This window comes from Martes martes, assembly GCF_963455335.1.
Source record: "Martes martes genome assembly, chromosome: 1".
NCBI lineage: Eukaryota > Metazoa > Chordata > Mammalia > Carnivora > Mustelidae > Martes > Martes martes.
In genome coordinates, this window is record NC_137888.1 from 187,300,533 (window position 1) to 187,318,498 (window position 17,966).

At 42.4% G+C, this 17,966-nt stretch overlaps 1 protein-coding gene across 1 annotated transcript in view; it reads left to right on the top strand.

The window, feature by feature from the left end:
- CADPS (calcium dependent secretion activator) overlaps window positions 1-17,966 on the top strand; it is a gene marked incomplete at its 5' end in the record, with an annotated part of 471,496 nt that overhangs the window by 395,192 nt on the left and 58,338 nt on the right. Inside the window, 2 exons of the mRNA XM_080812815.1 lie at window positions 5,347-5,421; window positions 6,305-6,388. Of these exons, the coding sequence (XP_080668941.1) occupies window positions 5,347-5,421; window positions 6,305-6,388 (159 nt within the window). The remainder of the gene's footprint in view (window positions 1-5,346; window positions 5,422-6,304; window positions 6,389-17,966) is intronic.

Below are 17,966 nucleotides of genomic sequence, written 5' to 3' on the forward strand. Positions count from 1 at the left end.
TCACAAGGCTGACCTCATTCCAAGATGAGGAAGGATTGTTGCCCTAGGACTGGCCTCTTTTCCCCTCAGTAGCTCTTACAGTCCCTCCTCAGATTGACTCAATTATGGCCATATTTAAAGAACTCCCACACACCTACTCAGATGCTATGCAGTCCTTCTAAACAAGCCAAGTCATTCTGATCTTAACTTCTTTCTTTTTGAGCTGGGTTTTGGGGAGAGTAGTGGGAGTTGGGTTGCAAGGGTTACTGTCATGGACCCCACTGAAAATTTGATGAAATTTGGGAAACCAATGCCCAGGGGAGAAAATACTTCCCCATAATTTTGCATTTCAGGCAACCTATGGACCTTGTTAAGCCAAAGGGTAGCCCCTGGTTGGAAATATATGATGAAAAATAGCAAGTTGATTTTGTCAAAAGGGGATCCTGCTCTTATCTTTACCACTAATCACTTCTGTGCTACAATAGAATAACCTTGGCTTAAACTTGGGATCGTGTTTTTCTGAAGAACATGTTGTCTAGTGCCTTAGAAGTACATCTTATGGAGCCTATACCTTAGCTGCCAAACTCTGTGACCTTGAGCAAGTCCCTTACTCATACAACCTTACTGTCATCATTTGTCACATGAGAGATACAGCATTGCAACACAAAACCTTTGAGAGATATGGAGCTTGTTGAAACTGAGGATAAAGCTCCCTCATTTCTGGATGTCAGATTAGAATGTTATCTTAGATATGCCCAAACAGTAACATTTTTGAGGCTAAGCAGCAATGCCTACCTCTTTCTGTACATTGTTCTATTTGAAAAAGTAGAAAACATGTCATGTATCCCTTACAAATAATTCAACATTCTTCTTTTTTTAAAAGACTTTATTTATTGATTTATTTGTCTCAGAGAGAGCGAGAGAGAGAGAGTACACGCACAAGCAGGCAGAGTGGCAGACAGAGGCAGAGAGAGAAGCAGGCTTCCCGCTGAGCAAGGAGCCTGATCCAGGACTCGATCCCAGGACCCTGGGATCATGACCTGAGCCAAAGGCAGGGGCTTAACCGACTGAGCCACCCAGGCATCCCTCAACATTCTTCTTTTTTAAATTTAAACAATAACTAAAGCTAGTAAACATTTCCCATTTTTCCATACTTCCCACACCCCTCCTCTCAGACCAAATGATCATTATTAAGGGCTCATCCAGTACTGTGTTCTAGTCTGTGGCTCTTATCCTGAGACTGCCAGTTTCTCAAGCTATGCTAGAGAGACCTGCTATGCCATTTCTCCTTAGTATCATTGAATCAGAGACACCTATGTGACCAGCTCATGGAAATAGAGGCCTCTGATGACCTTCGAATACCAAGTGACAGAGAACAGTCAGTCAGAATGAAACCAGACATCATTTTCTAGAAATATGTACTTCCTTTCAGGGACCTTGCTGGCTCTGACCTTGAGTAGAACTTCAATGGGAAGTCTCATGCGAAGGGTCTCTCAGTAATTTTTCTCACTTTGAAGAATGGGGATATTCATCTCCAAAGTCAACTGAATTGTAGAAATGAGATTGGCCAAGGATGACTAGAAATTGGGAGAATAGGTAGCAGTTCAATGTTTTTGCATAGTTTTTACTTTGCAAGTATGGGTATTAAGCTCATGTATAGATCTAGCTGTAGTACCTGCTTCCACCTGGATTCCAACTCCCTCAAAGTGTTTTAGACTAGTGACTGGCCAGGTAACACAGTGTTCTCCCATCTCAAGATCACTTCCTGAATTTCATCACCAGGGTAAATTCTCATCTAAATGCAGCTGTTGAAGCATTTGTTAACCATACTTTTCCATCTTAAATATTTATTTTTTCATTAAAATTTGCAAAGCACCAATAGAGAGGAAATTGTGTATTAAATAGTTTCTCACTTGGTCTAGTGTGTTTTCATCTCATTTCCAAGGTCAGATGGTCTTAACAGAAAGACAACATACACACAATCTGTTCCATGACAAGGCAAAATGTGCAGTACAGGAAGTCAAGTGGAATGATTTTTACAAAGTGATTGTGAATTTGCAGTAGCTCAGCTCATCAGAAGCAGAAATGAACTCCCCAGACTCTCCATAGCGTTGAAGATTAGCAGTTCCCTTGCTATTATCATGGTCTAGTGCCCCAGAATGTAATTTATGGGCATTACTACTACTACTACTACTACTACTACTACTACTACTACTACTACTATTACTACTACTACTAGGGTCAAGCCAATCCAACGACACCTGGAGAGGGAACTAGAAAGTGCAAATACAGGAAGGATCCCTCTTTGTACCCATATTGAGATGCAGATGGAATTGGATAGTCTGTCTGACTGCAAGAGACTTGTGACAAGATTATCTTATTGGGGGGATGGTACCTAAAAGATGTCCTGGTAGTGTTTATACCCCTTCATGGAACTTCACATGTGCATGGAATAAATAATATCCCCAGAAAAATCAGAACGAAGGCGAGTGCTCACTATTGCCCCAGAAAAGCTAGTTAATCAAATGAGTCTCAGGAGACTCTGGTAAAAGAAATTCATAAATTTTGCACTTCCTCACATAGGAATGGAGGGACTGCTTTGATGTATATTGCTTTAATGCATGATAAGCACAGGGGACGTTACCCTACTGTACTCTTTACCAAAATAGGTCTTAATTAATTCAGATTGTAATTTATATACAACAGAATATATATAGGTTTTACATAAGAGTAGAAAAATGTAGACACACATATAACCACTATGCTAACCAATTAATGATAATAGTAGTAATACTGCTATATACTGCTTCTCAGTTTCTAAACCATATTTCCATGTGCTGTTTCACTACTGTGTTAGGTGAATATGATTCCTGTATTCACAGGGGTCATTTTTAGCCTCAATGAGGAAATAGACCAACAGAGATTGACATGTTCAAGTTTCTTCTGGAAGGAAAAGGCAGAATAATCATAGCAAAATGACTTTTTTATGACAGAAAAAACGAAATGAGAACAGGAGTGGAGATAATTATATTTGTTTAGAATGAAAAGAAGAGACAGTGGGACTCTCTGTGGGGTCGTCATGGCCACATTTGGCATGGAAAAACTGAAGGTGGGAAGAGGTTCCCATCAACCCACTACATCTCCATATCCTTCAGTTTGGACTTCTTCCAGAATGAAAGGTTTGAGGTTCCCCCCACTTGAGAAGAAAATGCTTATTTGATTTTCCCCAAGAAAGAATGACATTACTAACACCCCAGACCAAGAGCCTGTGTCTGCCTTGGTGCATGGAAAACAGCTCTTGGCTCTGCTTGCCCTTTCAGCCAGGTTCTTCAAGAGAATGTTTCTATTCTCAGGGGTGTTCTTTGCTTAGGTTAGAAGCCCCTTGTTTAATATTTCAGATTGTATTATTTAGCCTACAACTTCCTTTTCTAAGTTAGTTGACTCTCATAATTAATTTAATAAATGTGAATCATTTATAGTAATCCAAAGAAAATCAAGCAGAGTGAGGCAGTCACATGAGGAGGAAAGTAAGCATGTGATAGTGGATCTTATCTCAAGACCTAAAAATGAATTTGGAGCCCTGTCAATATTCCCGAATTCTTTTGCTCTGACATCTTTCTTTGTGTTTCTAGCACAGAATTCTGCAGATAGTTTTGCATTTAGCTTCAGGTTTATGCCACTTACTAGTAAATCCCTTCAAGGAGTTAGCAGTAGAGCCAATGTGGGTTCTGATTCATCAGGGCTACACAACATGAACCATTTGCTTTATTGTTTTTCCTCTAATCAACTGAAAGGGAACTAAAACTGGAGGACCGAGCATTAAGACCATATCTCCTTACCCTTAGCTTCTGCTTTATGAACTTGAACAAATAATATTTGAATTGCAATTAGAGTTGACAAGATGTTTTCACATCTGATCATCGCTTGATCCTCACAATGGATCTGTGAGTCTGAGAACAGGATCGCCAGGAAATGGTTTTTAAGTAATAATAATAAGAAGAAGAAGTAATAATAATAATAATAATAGAAGAACAGACCCGCTAAATATCTTTAAACAGGGTTTGCTTCATATTCTTTCCCAAAGCAGTGTTTGTACTGGCTTCTCTTTCCACCCCACCATTGGTCCTGAGTGGTTAGTAGTAGTATTCTGTTTTTTTACAGATGAGGAAACCAAACTATATTTTCTTAGGTGACATGATTTCCTGACTTTGCACCGGGACTTTATTCAGGTCTTACAACTACAGAGGAAATTCCCCTGTGACTTTTACTGAATTAACTTAAATCACATCCCTTCACTTGCTTTCATTAATTCTGATTGCCAGTTATCAGAATATCAAACCACATTCCCATGGCTTATTATTTCTGTATGTTTTCCTAGCTTTTTGAATGGTTTGTTTAATTTCAATTTTCTCATGTGTCCTTTTGTCCTAATTTTTATTTGCACTGTTCCTTTTCTTTTTCTGTTCCTAATTAATCATCCTTCTGAAAGTTTGCTAAAGAGTGGGTAAGTGCATTTTCCTTTCCAAATAACAATGTTTTGCATTGTTATTTTTTATTAAGGAATATGGAATAATTCAAATGGATACTAAAATGATCTAATAAATGTCAAGGAACTGGCATACAGTATTTTCTGTTGAAATCGCTTTTCCTCTTTTCCTGGCATTTACAGCAGATTTTTGTTTGTGTGGGGGTTTGTTTTCGCATTACTATTTAAATTTAATCGACAGCGGACATTAGAGAAATTGAAAAACTTAACAGGAGTCTGAGTGGAGGCTCTAAACCTGGATTTGCTTTTCCATGAATAGAGAAAATGAATGGCTGCCACAAGGGTTCAGAAAATGACACTTTGCCTCGGCACTCAGTCAACATCTAGATATAGAATGAGTGGGCTCTGGGGCATAAACCCAAAGTATCAGAGAGTTTCAGAACAGTTTTTGCAAAATCAGTCCCAATGTCTTGGTCAGATTCTGAACCACATCACCCAGCAGTTTCCCAAAGAGAACTTTTCATCCCCTGTATTAAATTATTGTGATACCTTGTTTTGTAAGTTCCAGACCCACACACCATTAGGCCATGAGGCCATCCATGCATGCTATTTGTAATTGTGTGTATGTATCTACACAAATCAAAGCCATCAAAAGCCTTGGGTGAGAAACCATGTGGCTGGTGATTTTTTTTTTAAGAGCTTCAGATCTCTCTCCATCAAAGACCTGGAGTCAGAATCTTACAGCTGCTTCTGGGAGTATGGAAATAAACTGGGTCTGCAGGCCAGGCTTTATTTATAAATTGTGTTGTCTAAAAATTACTGACGGATGCAATGCCATCACCTCCCCAACATGCTAATATTTGTCTTTCTGTGTTCTTTAGCATCAATACCATTCAAAAATAGATGAACTAATTGAAGAAACTGTTAAAGAAATGATAACACTCTTGGTTGCAAAGGTAACCTTCAGCTTCAGGTGAAACGTTTCATTGTGAACATCGCTTTGTTATATCTGCATTTCCATTAAAATGTAACACGTTAAAAAGTTGAGCTGAATACTTGTATCTCTCAGGAAACGAGATCGTACGTCACCCAGGCTCAGCTCGGAATGATTGTTTCTGATGATTGCGAGCCGTGTGAAGATGAATTGATAAAATGGCATGTGTTAACTTAATAAGAAATTGTCCCCAGACGTCGTACTAGGTTATGTGGAAAATGTTTGTTTTGTTTTTCAGCACTGACAAAGCTAGATTTTTAGAAACAGAAAGTTAAACGCTAATAAGGAATTCTGCCATCCTGAAAACCCCCTTTCCCCTCGTTTCACATGCAGTGAGAGTCATAATAAAACATAAAAGTCAGATAAAGCTATTTCAGTCACCCTCATGAATTATAGAATTTTAACTAAGTAATGCTGAATGGGAAGACATTTATATTTGCCAGTGCTAAACTTCTGTTTCCCCCAAATTACTGATAAAATACAAATAAAAATAGATTGGATTAAATGTAGTGCTAATATGTAACGTAAAAACTGCTTTGCGCAGTTTTGGATTTTGAAAAGTGCATTTAATATTATCGCATGCTGTATGCAACTCAATAATATTTTGTCACTTTGTACTTCTGTAACACACTATATTTGCAATCACATAATAATGAAGAGAAAGCCGGATAAGTCAAATATTTCTATGTGAAAGCAATCTATTCCTTTCTCCAAAAGTGGAAACCAAATAATAGAACGCAAAACCGAGTGAGGTCATTGCTAGTCTCTCTGTGATTGGGAAATGTTGCTCCGTGGTGTGAACAATTAGATTTTGAAATAATAATTCTTTTTTGCTGTTTTACTAGTTCGTTACCATCTTGGAAGGAGTACTGGCAAAATTATCCAGATACGACGAAGGGACTTTGTTTTCTTCTTTTTTGTCATTTACCGTAAGTAAAGAGCTTCTTTCTTGCCTGGTTTTTGTTTTATTTTGGGTTTGGGTTTGGGTTTAGGGGCGGGGTGCCAACGTGTCAATTTGGTTTGGGTTTGTATAAGTATATTACTTTAGGTCAACTGCTAATATATAATAACATTAGGAGAATAAGCAGGATATTTCACAACAGCAGGTAATCCAAAATCATTTCTATTTCACTTGTGAATATACAGTATGTATGTATGTATATGTATGTACACACACACACACATATGTCTCTGTATGTATCCAAAAGAGAGCTGCTGGCCTGAGCCCACGTTAGCGATCTCAGACAAATGACTTCCTGTTTCTGGGCTACCATTTCTCCATCTGTAAATGAGGAAAATTAATTTTAAAGGTTACAAATAGAGATCTTCAGGTCAGACAGAGCTTTTAAATATGTTTTGTTTGGTCCTTACTCTGTCAGGTATACTTTTCTTAACTGAATTAGTTGCCTACATTTAAAAATCTGGAGAATTCACAGGGATGTCCATATTCCAGGCTTTCTCTATAAAGGAAACAGTTAACAGCTCTGGGCCTGCATACATGCATAGTAACCATCTGCTGGAGTGGAGTCACGGTGGTCTCCATTGACCACACATGTGTTTGCCAGTTTCCTCTAGTGTCTTCTTGGCCATTTTGCTCATTCATGTACCTGCCTGGGCTTGGGAACATTGGAGTTTACAACCTCTGGAGTGGATGATTGAGTCTGTACAAATTGTGAGGGGCTCTAATTCTGTGCCATAGTAGGGCACGGGCATAGAAACAAGTTTGGTTGTGGGCAGAAGCCAGCCTAATTCTCTGTAGGTAAATGAGCAATGGAGATAGTCATTAGAAATGGGCTGCTTTGGGGCCTGGTTCTCCCACCCTTCTTATGCTCAGTGCCTATGACACTGCTTCTTTTCCTGCCATTTCTGATAGCAGGGGTTTTGCTGGCTCTGAGACCAGGAGTTTTCCTCTGACAGGGCCATAGGAAAGACAATCAGTTTAAGTCCTATTATCTCTGGGTCTTTAAAACAGGCTTAACGTATGAAGAATCTCCTAGAAAGGCACTGAATGCCAAGATGAGGCCCAGCACAGGGTTAGGGGGTAACACATCAATCTGGCAGAACCAGGTTCAAATCCCATTACCAATATTAACCAGCTGTGTGATCTTCAGTAACTGTCTCAACCTCTCTGAGCCTCAGCTTTGCTTTGGTTTTGGTTTTGGCTTTGGGAAGGAGTGCTATTTTGTAATTTTGGTTAGGGCTTATACGTTCATGTGTTGGTGGTGGTTGCCTACAGTGATGTATGGAGTGAGGAATGGATAATGTCTTCTATGATGAGCTGTTGTGGAGATAATAATGTAAGTGAGAGAGCATAGCATAGTCCTCGCATGAAGTAGGCCTCAATAAATGGTGGCTATCGCTAATGAAAGATAATTAACATGATTATTATACAGTGCAAAAACACACGCACTCAAGTTCTCTCTAAATATGCTTTACATTGGTATTTCCATGCATTAGATTTTCTGGGAATTAGGGAAATGTAGGCAAAAAATACTTAGAACAATTCTAGATAGTGTCCATGTATCCACATATCCAGCTTGTTTTAATATACAGCTCTGAACTTCCAGATATAAGGATTGAACTCAGCCCTGGAAATGTGATGGCTTCAGTCCCTGGAATTTAGTGGTAAAGGTGGGGTGGGATAGATGATGGTGACAATAGGAAATCTATCCCACAGCACTCTGTAGAACTACCCATAATGTGTCCCAGCTGAAAGGACACCTATCAAGCTGCTCCTTTGACAAACAAGGAAACCAAGACCCAGAGAGTGGAAGTAATTGGTCTAAGGTCACACAGCAATGGGCAGAGTAGAGATCGGAAGCCAGGTCTCCTGCCAGCTTCCCCCCACCATTGAACAACTTCCTAGAGAGAGTGGGATTCATCTGGCAGTTGCCTAGCACTGGAAGGCAGATGGGCAGATGAGTGGGGAAGATTCATAAAGAAAGATTCAGGGCACATGAGTGGGAAATAGTAGATAATCTTTCATTCCTCAGTGAAGTCATGGAAATGGTAAAAAGAGGCAGAATTATCTGCAGCATTTCTGGAAAACATTCCCCTGACACTCACCAAAGATACCACTTTCTTCAAGTCTTCATTTTAAGCAAGTGTTTTTACTGCACTGGACTTGAACGAGTGCAAACCAGGAAAGCCCTTCTGCTTTTTATAGAGCAGAATTCAGAAGTCAGCTCTCATGACTGACTTCCCAGTAGAATTGGGGGAAGGGGTCCCCATGGCAGCAGTAAGAGGACACCGTACCAGGGGGATTCTTATGGGAGGGTGAGAAACAAAGAAGACCTAGCATAGCCCAGGCAGGAGTTTTCAAGCTGAAATTCTCATGCTCTCATCTCTTTCCTGAGACATTTTGCAGCCTCTCAGCATGCCTAGTGAAGTCCCCGTAACTGCAGAACCCTTCAGTGCCTGTTGCTGGGCCTGTAACTTCCCTTCCTTAGTGACACTTCTCCCACACACTTGGCCATCCCACGGCCAAAAGCACCCACTTATCATTTGCAGCCTCTGTTCTCATCTCCTGCTGGTATTCCAGCGTCGGAGAACGCGAGCTGTGCTTAGAGGTGGCAGGAATAGCTATCTCCGCACGGGAATTCTGAGCTCCTGCCCAAATTTCAATGGGCCTTTGAAGACTTCCTGCCACCCAGTTGTATGAATTACGCCAGAGTGGAGGAGAGGAGAGGGCAGAGGGTTGAGCAGGGGCAGCAGGCATTGTGGAAAGAGCCGGGAAATCAATGAGGAGAGAGCCAGCTGTGAGTCCCAGGACCCTGGACAAAGGCAGAGAGATGGTGCCGACACCCTGGCAGGATTTCCTTAACTCTGCTCCCATTTCTGATTCAATTCTTCAAGTATTACTGTGCACTTACCACGTCCCCACCTCAGCAGGGCTGCCAAGTATGAGCCATGTGCTGTGCCCCCCAGAAAGCTGACAAGTATCGACAAATATGCCACCCTTTCCCCCTCTTTCTCCCGCTGAGCGCCTCCTTTCCTGGGTGGGCTTGATTTCATGGTCCAAGCCAGACATTTTGGAAAACGTCTGCAGTGGCACAGAGCAGGCAGGAATATTTATTTCTCGTCTCCATCTGCATTGCTTCCTCTCTTGGAGAGGAGCTGGGGGGAGGAGGGAGGAGGAGATGTGGCTTCTTCGTGCCAGCCCGAGAGGCGTCCAGGCGCGCCCCTCCCCTCTTCCCTCCCCAGCCTCAGCAGCAGGAGCAGCCTGGGATTTCTGGAGGCAGGCGCCTTTCGAACTTTGGAAAGATCAGCCCAGTTGGAAGTCGCGATTAGCAACTATCCGCCCATTTCCCCTGACTGCAAGATGTGCTTTTGTGTGGGTTGCCTGCTTGGAAGGGTCCTTGTCTGGTGGGTAGCCTCACACTGTTTTTTTAGGAGGCCAGGAAGGGGGACAAGCAGGTACCTAGGTCTCTCTCCAAACAAATTAAAATACTTTCCTTGGTCCTCTCCAGGTGTTAATCAATATGCTAGTTCTGGAATCTACTCATTCATTCATTTGCTCGTTCATTCATTCACCTAACATGTATTTACCAGGCACCTGTGTGTCATGGATTGTGTTGGTTGCTGGGAACACAGCAATGAGCAAGGAAGACATGTTCTCTGTCCTTTTGGAGCTTACATTTAGGAAAACAGACAGACAATAAAAAAGGAAAGAAAATTAAAGAGGGGGAGTGCTATACAGGCCACAAACTGGAAAGAAAGGGAGGAAAAGAGAGAAAGGAGATGGGGGTAGGGTTGTTTCAGCAAGGAGGTGATGGAGGGTCTCTACGGAGACATAGGCTGAAACTAAGAGGAGTCAGCTGTGGCTGAAAAGAGGAGAATCCTCTTGATGGAACAGCAACTACAATGACCAGGAGGCAGGAAAGTAGGAGGCATTTCTGTGGGATATTTTGGAAGGAACATGGATAGGATTTAGAGACTGAGCACATATTGGGGGTGGAGACTTGATTGAAGGGGGCAATGTGGAAGGCCCCCCACAGAGAGGTGTTGAAGAGCTCCTCTGCACTGAATGAGTCCTGACAGCCAGTGGCATATAGCAAAAAGACAGCCCAGGAGTGGGGAGACCTGGGATGGGGTCCCAGCCCTGCCCCTCACCCGGCTGCCCTGTGACCTAGAACATAGTGCCACACTTGGCTTTTCATTCCATTCAGTGTAATATGACGATGGTTTTATTAGATGAATTCAGAAGTCTAAAATAGCGACAGGAGCAACTGCTCCTGTTCTTTAAGCACTTGCTAAGTGCCTGGCACAGGGCTGAGTGCTTTAAATACATTTTTCTCATTGCATCCTCTGAACACTGCCATCCCAGCAACGTTCTTGTGCAGAAGATCAGACTGAGGCTCAGAGAGGTTAAGCCCTCCAGCTTGACCAGCGTACTCTCTCCCATAAACTCTGGAGCCTCCAAGGAGGAGTGATGATGTAGGAGGGGCCCACACCCACTCCCATGGCAGTCAGAATAATTACCTCAGATCCTCTGAAGGCCCCTAGAATTCACTCAAGATTCCCCCATCAAGCCAGTCCATTTGAGATCGTCGCGATGGAAATGGAAGCCACTCAGGACAGGCAGGATAAAGCCCCATTCGGATCTGTCAGGGGCCCAGACCCCACCGTATATCCAATCTCCTAGGTCTCAAATCACCCTCATTCACCCTTTCTTTCCATTTGCTAGCATTTTAATTGTTTTGCCACTTAGAAATGAAACAAAGTAGATATGCTTCTTCCTACTAGAATCTAAGACCAGGGCTGGTGTTAAGTTCAGATCAACCAGCAGCATAGACTGCTTTTGTCAAAGTTCTTGATGTCATGCCAAAGAACAAGACTGCCACTTTGGTCAAAAGCCAGAACTGGATCAAAGGAATTCACTTTTGTCCCCAGAACATTGTGGTCAGGAAGCAGTTCAAATTTCAGAGTGGGGTGAGTGTTCATAATTGTTAGTGTTATCTCTGATGACATCTCATTTTTGCTTTGGCTTCAGGGAATGCCGAGCATGGGAGAGATGGCTTTTTGTAGTGTGGGCTGGTGATGGTGGTATAGACAGAGAGGTCTTGCTCTATCCTCAGAGGGTAACATCAGCGATTATCAGATGCTGAATCCAAGTGATTCCAGTCAGGTGGCTTCCTTCGGAGTGGAGGTGCCTTCCTTGGACAGAAGCACCAACCATGGTGGTAATAGCTGCCCTTTACTGAACATTTACTGTGTCAGGCACTGTGCTAAGTGATTCACATGCATTTCCTCATCGATCCTCCCAGTCACCCTGTGCAATAGATCTGATTATTATCCCCATTCTACAGATGAGAGAATTTGAGTTATTTGTCCCAAGTCATAGAGACTCTACCTTAGATTTACTCCTTTATTAGCTCCAGAATGTTATTCTCCATAGAACCAGAGAAACTCATGAATGAAGTCAGTTAGCAACCCTTTCAGGAACCATCCACTTACTGATACCATTTCTAAGGGAGAGTCCTCTATTTTTTCTCACATCTTACCAGCAATAATATTTTGTAAGTTATTTACGCACCAACTGTTTTGCAATAAAACCAAAGGAATAGACATTCACAATCCCTCGCTTCTTCTGTGCTTTCCACATAATCTTCACTTTTATGTTATGCCTTCATTCAACACTTGATGCTAGGCACTGGGGGCATAGCAATGAGTAAGAGGGATCATGCCTCTTAGTATATATTCTGATGAGGGAGTTATATTCTCAACAAGTAATTTACATGTGTGGCAGTTTTCCAGAGAGAGGGAGAAGTAGCTGATGCAATGGAACAATAACCTGAAGGTACCCAACCTCACCTGGGAGGCCATGAAGGAAATGACATTTGAGCTAAGATCTAATGGATCTAGCAAAGAAAAGGAGAAAGAGTGCAGGGTACAAAGACACAGAGGAGAAAGAGAAGGTCTAGCGCATTCTGGGAAGGAGAAGTCCACTGTGACTCAGGGAAAGGCCAGACTAAAAGGAGGAAAAGGACAGGCATGGAGTGAAGGAACAGCTACTCTGTTAATGAAGGAACAGCCTGATAATGAAGGAACTTGCCCATGGTGATGGGATCTAAGGGCTTACAAGGGACACTATCCAAAATTGATTCAGCTGGAGAAGCTGAGAGAGGTCACAGAGAGACTGGCTACTGTTATCAGTAATGTTGGGTTTCTAGTCTGATTTTGAAGCTTTGAGCCATCATCAGAAGGCAAGACTTGTTTTGTCTAATGTAGTTTGTTCACACTGACCAGGAAAAAAACCCATGCTCTGAAGTGTTCAAGAACTATAAAGCACTGATCTGCCATGCCTTCGACCAACTTCTTTCATCAGCCCTTTCCCAGTGGTTCAGAACTTGACATCCACTTTGGGGTTTATGACAGATAATTTTATCACCTAGTAGGACATCATCCTCATTTCCAGTTCTTGCCTTGAAAACACAGTTGACAATTAACATACCTGCTGTCCGAAGCAGCCCTGCAGACACTTTTCAGAAGGGGAAAGAGGCATCCAGAGTTAACTCTTTCCCTTAATGTTCTCTAGTAAACAGACAGACAAACAACAGACACAGAACTTTTTCCAGACTGTGAGATGCTGAGCGACTGGGTCCTAGAAGTGTCAGCTATGAAAGAAATACCTAATGAATACAGATGGGGCTTCAAACACGAAATAAGTGTTCTGAAATTAAAAGTTAGAGATGCCGCCCTGACCTCTGAACCACATGTGGTAGGAAGCTTATCACCAGAAAGTTGGAGGGAGAGCTATGATTGTGAAGCCCAGACTCACAGAAATGTGGGCAAGTCAGTGACCATTTGTGAGCCTCAGTCTCCCCATCTGTTGAGTGGGGGAGCTGGTGCCTCTTTTGGAGAGCTGATGAGATGATTACAACTACGGTGCACAGTGACCCGCCAGGACACCGGCATGCTGTGGGTGCCCAGGAAATAGATCTTAGCCTTGCCTTCAACTTCAACCTGTAAGAAGGTTTACATGAACCCAGCGCTTTTAAATATTCTCTCACCTGGTCAGTCTTTAGCATAGTAATCATTTCTCTTAAGCAACCCAAATCACTCTTCATCACAGGATCAACCAAAACTCTCTATAGCTCCATTTCAGCACATCCCTGTACTCACAATTCTGATTCGTCAGAGGTGTTTTCCAGGAAGTTTAATGTATTTTAGCATTTAATGTTTTGTTTTGCTTTATTTTACTTTATTTTATTTTATTTTATTCTTATTTCTTTTAAGTAGGATCCACACCCAGTGTGGAGTCCAACACAGGTCTTGAACTCACAACCCTGAGATCGAGACCCCAGGTGAGATCAAGAGTCAGACGATTAACTAACTGAGCCACCCCGGTGCCCCTTTAGTGTTTTAATTCTTTCAGAATTTTTCATTCATACACGGTTTCTAGAATACCTTTTAACCAAAATATTCAGTTAACCAGAATTGAATAACCCATTCCCCATGTTTTTTTTTAGGTTGAATCAGGTTTATTTCAACATACACCTAGGTTACTTGTTTGTCTGGTTCTGCCCCTTCCTTGAGTACAGTCCTGGTCAGGTTAATTAAGCTCTGACTTTGGTTTACTGACCTATACAATGGACCTAATAATAAGACTTCTATTACGTGATGTTGTTAGAATTAAATGAGAAAATGTTATGTGCCTGGAATGAGGTAAGCATTTGATACATGTTAGCTATTGTTGTTTTTATGGTTCTTCCTGTGGTTACGTCACTGAGTCCGGAGTAGTAGGACCAATTACTTGATCTGCCACCATGTTTTCCATGACTGTTCTATGTAAATTACTAGGCTAGGAGTTGTCAGAATGGATTTTTTTTTTTTTTTTAAGATCTTAGCTCTCGTTGTCTGGAAGTTACTGGAAGCTTTTGAGGTTTTCTCGTCCAGGGTTTCCAGTGATGCACTGTCTGCTCAGTTCTTCCCTGCTGGGGAGCACCACTTCTCCACATCTCTTCCCATCTCTGCATTTCATGATGTCCCACTGGCAGCTCATAATGGAGCCGGGTCAAATTGTACCATGAAATTGGCACATGCTGCCAAACAGGGTGGTTCCTTCCTCCCTCTTGTTCTTCTTCCTTCTCCTCCGCCTTCCTCCTTTCTACATATCCCTGAGTGTTTTCCAAGCACCAGAGATGTATCACATGGCACCTGAGGTGATGTTAGATGCCACAAAAATGCTGCATTAAATAACACCAATTCCACTGTGAAAGAATGATCCCCCTCCTTTTTTTTAAAGATTTTATTTGTTTATTTGACAGAGAGAGAGGGATCACAAGTAGGCAGAGAGGCAGGCAGAGAGAGAAGGGGGGAAGCAGGCTCCCTGCCAAGCAGAGAACCCGATGCGGGACTCAATCCCAGGACCCTGAGATTATGACCTGAGCCGAAGGCAGAGGCTTAACCCACTGAGCCAACTAGGTGCCTCTAGAATGATCCCCTTTTTAATTTCATTTTCATCCTTATCTTTATATCAAGTGCAAAGTATCCAGTGAGTGCTTACATGTCTCTCACACTTCTCTAAAATTTCAAATCTTCACGTGTAACAAAGAGAAAAAGAGAGAAAGAGGGAGCAGGTTTTGGGCTCGGTACCCTTCGTGGCAACCATGTCTACCTAGAATGTAATGATGTTATTTGTATTTATTTGTGTGTACTTTCACTCTTACTTCCTTCTCCTCTTGATTGTATCTTGATACTGATTTTCCATTTATGGCAGTGGTAAACATTTTCTTTTTATAATTAAGTATTTTAAAAGTGTGGCGATTTAAAGAAGAACATTAAGTATAGAAGTAAATATAGTGCAGACAGTACATGGGCCATAGCCATAGTCAGGGAGGTAGTGTTGATGCCGGATATTTGGGAGGTTGTGATACCTTCTCGATGCCCCCATTTTGCAGTTGTGTAAACTGAGACCAGAGAAGGAAAATGACTTGAACATCTTGATACATTGGACACAGAACCCAGACCTTGTCCCTCATCCATTTGTTTGTCATCCCCACTCTTTATCTGAGATAAGGAAAGAGAATTCTCCATGTGCAGCAGACCTAGACTGACTCTGATGGACAAGTTATCACTGATAGTGGTGATGCAAACAATCCGTGCCCTCAAGTTCAGGCTGAGGCAGCTAGGGGCAAGGGAATTGGGCTTACAGGTGATCGCCTCATGCAGAAACTGAACTTTGAATCATGACAGCACAGTCCTTCTTTGCTTAGTGCCAAGGCTGTGTGGAATCCAGAGGGACACAAGTAAGACATGGTGCTTGCCCTCTTCTAGCTTTCATTCTGTTGGGCTTCTCAATGTTGAGAGGTGTTCCAAAGGCAGAGAAAACCCAAAAATACCAAAGATGGACAGAGGCTTCACTCATGATGGAATAAAAATAAGCTTTTGTATCTGCTTGGAGAATTTATGAAATTAAAGCTTTTCAGTTTCTACTTCCAAGTTTGTCCTAAAACGAGAGTATGCCGTGTAAATAGACAAATGGAAAAGGAGTGCTGCGTCATGAAGAGGTCAAACCCCAGAGTCCAACACACCCACACTGACACCAGCTTTGTGTCTCTGAGGAAGCTACATGATGCTGCCAGCTGTGTGTCTTTGAGGAAGTTGTTAAACCTCTCTGGGTTCAGTCTCCTCATCCGTCGATGTCAATAATCATCATGCCCTCCACTGTGAGGGTTAATTACTTGTAAAGTGCTTAGCCTTATGCCAGGCAAATAATAAGCACGCAGCCATTGTTCAGTCATCGTTAAAAGGGTGGGTTTGAAGGAGCCTTTGAGCCTTACAGAAATCCTCTCTGGGAATGAAAGATTGGGACAGAAATGAGGGAAACTGGAAGGAAAAACATGCCTACTTCAATTGGGCATCTGTTCGGAAGCCCCAGGGGGGAAGAGAGACGAGAACATACACTTCCTGGACCCAGTCTCAGAGCACAGTACCCTGAGCAACAGGAGATACGAACAATTCTCGTTAATGAGGCTGCAGCTCCTAATCAGTGCATGGAACAGAATGCTTTTGCTTAATAGAGATCATTTCCCTGCCTCTTGCCCAACTCCCCAGCAGTGCCAGCAGCTCTTTGTTTAATGAAAGGTAGGGACTTCGAGTAGTGTGGTGGGATGGGCTGTAGGAGGCATTATTACCCTCATTACTATGATAATAGTTTAATCACAATCAATATTTATGAACATGCACAGAAGCCGTGCAATCAACCAGCAGCCCTACAACTCAGGGTTTTCATGTTCTTGCCTAAGGACGCTTTCCAGGAAAGCCTGGGCTCTCTCCCCCCTTTCCACAGCCCCTCAGAAGCTCTACAGAGGTGCTCAGAGGTCATTTCAGAATATCCATGATGGTTACACGATAGTTATATATGAGGTCTTATTTGTGGTAGTGGGTGACTGTCATCACAATTATCTCTACAGTCATCATCTGGACTTGATCTTCAGACTTTGGGAAATTATCTTGTGAGTAAGGTAGGGCAGTATAATGTAGTGGCAGATACTTTGAAGTTAGGCCCACTTGGGTTCAAATCCTAGCTCTGAGCTGTGTTCCCCGAGGAAAGCAATTTAACTACTCTGAGCCACACTTCCTTCAATTATAAAATGAGAGAACAGGTTGTTAGAAGTATCAGATAAGATGGTGTCAGTTGGGCATTCAGTCATTGGTAAATGCATCCATAGTTTTGTGTATGACTATATATAGCAGGTATCTGGTATTTCTGCGTTGTCCATGTGAAAGCTAAACAATTATTTTTCTCCAAATCACAGATCCAGTATATGAGATGGCAGGAGAGTCCAGACTTGGACTCCAATATTCGCATTCTATTATCTGAAAACTTTTCCAACATTGGTTCTATTTATAAGCAACTGAGGGAAACCTTATTTTTAAACATTTCAGTGTTTAAGTCTTTTCTTTCAAATGTGCTCCAGATTTAGAAAGCCGGTCGATCATTTTTCTGAGCCGTGGCCACCTGGTGAGCCTCTCATAAAACATTTTTGGTGTCACAGTTCCCACATCTGCAAAAACAGCATCTATATACTCCAGCCCTTTGAGAAAGGAAAGGAAGGGAAGATGGTCTCACGACGTATGTCCTCTCTGTAGCATTTACGTGGTGCCTGTGTGTGCACAGCACTCCATAATTGATCAGAAACACCCTTGATCTTCGGCCAGCAATGAAGACGTTTCAGCCCCTGGGTGGCAGACCTGGGAAATCCATCCTGCTCTCTATGATTGCAGGTACACTTCAAGGGTTGTGGTTCTCTCCAGTCCTCCAGGAGTGTTGTAAGGGGCTTTCCCTGTAATTGTCACTTGGCCCCAAACAGGAGCCACTGAGGTTTGCTCAACTGCTCACCCGCACACAGAGTCCCAGTACATCCACCCACTGGTACATTCTGTCTCCCCCAGGCAGTCAGTCCCTCAGTTGGCACTAACAATGTATTCATCTTCCCAAGATGCACATAGAGCATCCAGATTACGGATGGAGTGGGGGGAGGGTTTGCTAGGTTTTGCTTT